This window comes from Hemicordylus capensis, chromosome 6 (genome assembly GCF_027244095.1).
Source record: "Hemicordylus capensis ecotype Gifberg chromosome 6, rHemCap1.1.pri, whole genome shotgun sequence".
Taxonomy (NCBI): domain Eukaryota; kingdom Metazoa; phylum Chordata; class Lepidosauria; order Squamata; family Cordylidae; genus Hemicordylus; species Hemicordylus capensis.
The window spans coordinates 164,800,858-164,805,110 of record NC_069662.1 but is presented as its reverse complement, the minus strand read 5'-3'; the positions used below and the strand labels follow the sequence as shown (position 1 = coordinate 164,805,110).

General features: G+C 45.0%; 1 protein-coding gene across 1 annotated transcript; it reads left to right on the top strand.

The window, feature by feature from the left end:
• Nucleotides 1-212: 212 nt before the first annotated feature.
• On the top strand, nucleotides 213-4,008 carry LOC128330313 (7-alpha-hydroxycholest-4-en-3-one 12-alpha-hydroxylase-like). The gene has a single exon (XM_053262974.1). It carries the CDS (start codon nucleotides 1,689-1,691, stop codon nucleotides 3,228-3,230), a length of 1,542 nt encoding a protein of 513 aa, XP_053118949.1. The 5' UTR covers nucleotides 213-1,688; the 3' UTR covers nucleotides 3,231-4,008.
• Nucleotides 4,009-4,253: the final 245 nt, after the last annotated feature.

Sequence of the window (4,253 nt, the reverse complement as noted above, 5' to 3'; positions counted from 1 at the left end):
GGGAAATACAACCCGCACCCACTCTTTTGGCCATGTTACCCATTTTTTAATCTGATTTAATTTGGATTCGGATTTGGATTAATTCGGATACAAAACAAAACTGGGGTGATTCGGAAGCCTTAATTTTGGACAAAATACAAAATGGGGTTTATTCGGATTTGGTACAAATCGAAACAGAAAAAATACAAAACGCACAACCCTACTATCTATCTATCTATCTATCTATCTATCTATCTATCTATCTATCTGTCTGTCTGTCTATCTATTCCTCTCCTCTACAATCAAGAACATCTGCCGACCAGTAACAGTTGCATTCCAACTGACTTTAACCATCACAAGCTCCTCCTCCCCGTCTGCATATGGAATCCCTACTTTCCAAGCACCATGATGCTTCTGCTCTGAGAGGCTCCTCCTTGTATCTGCATACGAAATCCCCACTGCCCAATCAGATGCTTCTGCTCATGAACTTTCATGAGAGCTGCCACACATGGGGTTAGCCACGGGTACGCCTTAGAGAATTCTATATAGAGATATTATGATAATGCATAAAATCCCCTCAACTTTAAAACTGGACAACCATCAAAATCAAGACAAACTTTTTAATATGAGGTGGGAACCCTTTGGGGACTATATAGAAAAGGGCAAGGATCCAGCCGATTCACCCTCATCACTGGTGAAATATCTACTAGGGATGTGCAAGCCTGTCAAGGTCTGGCCCAAGGCCAGCGAAGTACACGGCTCGGCTGCTTGCTGTGGGTGAATGACAATTGTTGAAACTCAGCAATGAGTGGGAGTCAGAGGCTCCAATTTATGGAGCCAGTCGAAAGCTCCCAGGTGTCAGGATTTACGGCTTGTCAGCCTTCGATAACAGGCGCTTGCTCCTCCGCACCGCCTCCAATTGTGACCTGCGTTTGAAACACCTGCGTTGCCGTGGCGTTGGTGGAGCTCCAATGCCTAAATCATCCCCTGATTGGTCGCTGACATTTTCTGCTGGTTCAGGCTGTTGAGTCTGTTCTGAACCGTCAGCTAATTCCACTGCAGTCGGGCTCTGCCCTTCAGACATTCCAGACTCGGCTGGAATGCTGACAGCTTCCCTTTCTTCCTCGCTGTCAGAGCTAGGGGACATGACAAAGCCGGCTCAATTTGAACCATGTTTCAACTCAAACTGGCCTGGTTTGGAAGGTCTGAGTTTAAACGGCATGCCCCCCAAAAGGGGGTGCCAATCTGAATATAAAATGGACCAATTCGGGGTTCCACTGCTAAAGGGGAATCCGGTGAGGATTCCCCTTTACCAGTAAAGGAGTAGCGAAGCTTCCCTAGGGCTAGAGGGAGCAGGAGACTTACAAAAATGGTCTGTGAATCCCACAGGGGTGGGGGCCGTGAGGGTGGCAGTTCACCCCACTGCCACAAGCCTCCCCCAGGGTAGCCCAGGGGGTCAGCATCCTGGTTCAGGTCTCTTCCATCATAATGTAGGGATGCAGATAAACACTGGTATGCTATTAATGACCGAAGGAAGAGGAAAGCCACAGGTGCCCTCATTGTCTCAGAAATGGAATGAGGCACTCCCTCCCTGATCTCCCACATGATCAAGTGCTTTATAATTAGAGCTGTGGACCTATGTTTCTTTCAACTGAGTATACATAAGCCTCCAGTATACCTTAGTATACATAAGGCTCCAGCACACCAAGATGAATTTCTGGGAGACTATCCTTTGTGCTTTCTTGGCCACCCTCTTATCAACCATACTTGGTGGGCTCTATATGATGGGAGCATTCCGCAAGAGGAGACCTAAAGAGCCTCCACTGGACAAAGGCTTCATCCCATGGCTAGGATATGGGATAAATTTCAAGAAGAACCCCGCAGAGTTTTTGGAAAGGATGCAGAGGAAACATGGAGACATTTTCACAGTGCTGGTTGGAGGCAATTATTTACATTTTGTGATGGATCCGCACACTTATGGGACTATAATAAAAGAGTCAAAAGACAGGCTGGATTTTGATACATTTGCATCACTTATAGTATTTAATGCACTTGGAATCCAACCTACTGAATCTCATCATAAGATTGTGCAAACAATTAGCAAGAAGTATCTCCGAGGTAAGAATCTATCTGTCCTCAATCAGGTCATGATGGAGAAGTTGAAAATTGTGATGTTTCACAGCCAGGGTTCAGGTGAGGGGGAAAGACCTTGGCAGCAGGATGGAGTCTTCCACTTTAGCTACAAAACCATCTTCCAAGCTGCTTATCTGGCTTTGTTTGGTACTGAGCCAGGCCAAGACGTGGAGAGCAAAGAAAACACTAAGGGTGACAAAATAATACAACCTGGACAGTTGTTTGAAGCTTTTCAGAAATTTGACCATTTGTTTCCCCAAATGGCCCTCGGCATGCTGGATCCCCTGGGCAAGAAAGAGTCACAGAGGTTGAAGAATCTTTTCTGTGACATGCTGTCTGTAGAAAAGATATATCAAAAGGAAAACATCAGCGGCTGGTTGGTTGAGCAAGATCAGCTGATGGCTGAGGCTGGGATGACAGAGGAGATGCGGACTAAATTTCAGCTTCTTCTTCTGTGGGCATCTCAAGCTAATGCTGGTCCAGCTGCCTTCTGGCTTCTTGCATATCTCCTGAAACATCCAGAAGCAATGAAGGCAGTGAGGGAAGAAGTGTACAATGTACTAAAAGAGACTGGACAGGAAGTGGAGCCAGGCGGCCCCCTCATCAATGTGACCTTGGATCAGATAAAAACCCCTCTTCTGGACAGTGCGGTAGAGGAAACTCTGCGCTTGAGAGCAGGTCCTTTTCTGTTTCGAAGTGTGATGCAGGATATGGATCTTAAAATGGATGATGGGAGAGAATATTTTCTCCGGAAAGGAGACCAGCTACTTCTTTTCCCTTTCGTCGGACTGCAAATGGACCCAGAAATCCACCCTGACCCTCATACTTTCAAATATGATAGGTTCTTGAACCCAGATGGTACCAAAAGGGAGTTCTCCAAGAATGGGAAAAAGCTGAAGTATCACAGTATGCCGTGGGGTGCTGGGCCCTCCATGTGCCCTGGACGATTCTTTGCCGTTAGTGAGATGAAGTTGTTTGTGATCTTGTTGCTCCTCTACTTTGACATGGAACTGGTTAACGTGGAAGAGGAAATACCACCGGTAGACGTCAGCCGCTATGGGTTTGGAACCACACATCCTTCTTGTGATATTCAGTTCAAGTTTCGAGTGAAATCCTAAGGGGAAAGACGTGTGGCTTTCCTGGCTTTCATACTTGCCTAACATCTCTGTTTGCAGTTATTTATTCAAGGAAAACATTTTAGTTTTTTGGCCATAAGCCATAACAAAATTAATATATCTATATCTAGATTAACATCTAAGAACAGTACTTGCATAAGATGTATTTCAATGTAATTCATAGCAAGAGCCGTGTTTAAATAATCAGGATACAAGTTCAGAGAGAGATAGAGAGATAAGGCAATGCGTCACGCAGGCATGGATGACACACTGGAGGTGCCTGGAGCGCAGAGCTGTGTGTGTGTCAAGCTCAGTCAAAAGTGAGCTTGACGTCAATGGTACTGCTGCTACGGGTGGGAGTGATGCTGGAGCTCCGGTTGGGAGCTGATCCAGATCTAGGAGGAGGAGGAGGAGTGGTGGAAATCTCTGGGGTGAGAGGGCTGTGGCGGGGGCAAGGTGGGCAATAGAGTACTAGTGCAGAGATGCTCTGCGCGGGTCAGTCTAGTAAACAAGAAATCATTTTTGGTGAGGGAGGCTCGGTGGAGTTTATTGTTTTTACTGTTTAACAGAATTTAAGGTTTTAGATTAGATTTATGTGAAATTTTATTGTATTAACTTTTGTAAACCACCTTAGAATGCCTTATGAAAAGTGGCGTGAAGGAAGGCAGGAAGAATACCATCTGCGCTCGTTGATTTCATCTTCAAAGGTTTTGTAAACCATCTTGGGGATGCATTATGAAAGGCAGTATAAAAATTGAACAATAAATAAATAGAAAAATAAATAAAACACCATCTGAGCTCTTCGAATTCATCTTCAAAGGTTCTCTGCCAAATGTGATGGTTTTAATATGTCCTGATCCAGAAGAGTAGCCATTTGTTTAGCTTTGATGTTTGTGTGTGTGCACATGTGTGCACACACGCATGTGAGTTTGGCATGGAAGCAAAAAATATGGAGATGTGTGTAGAGTATCTGGCTTATGAAGCATACATGAGCTTTAATTAGCTACAACTTCCTTCATCAGGTTG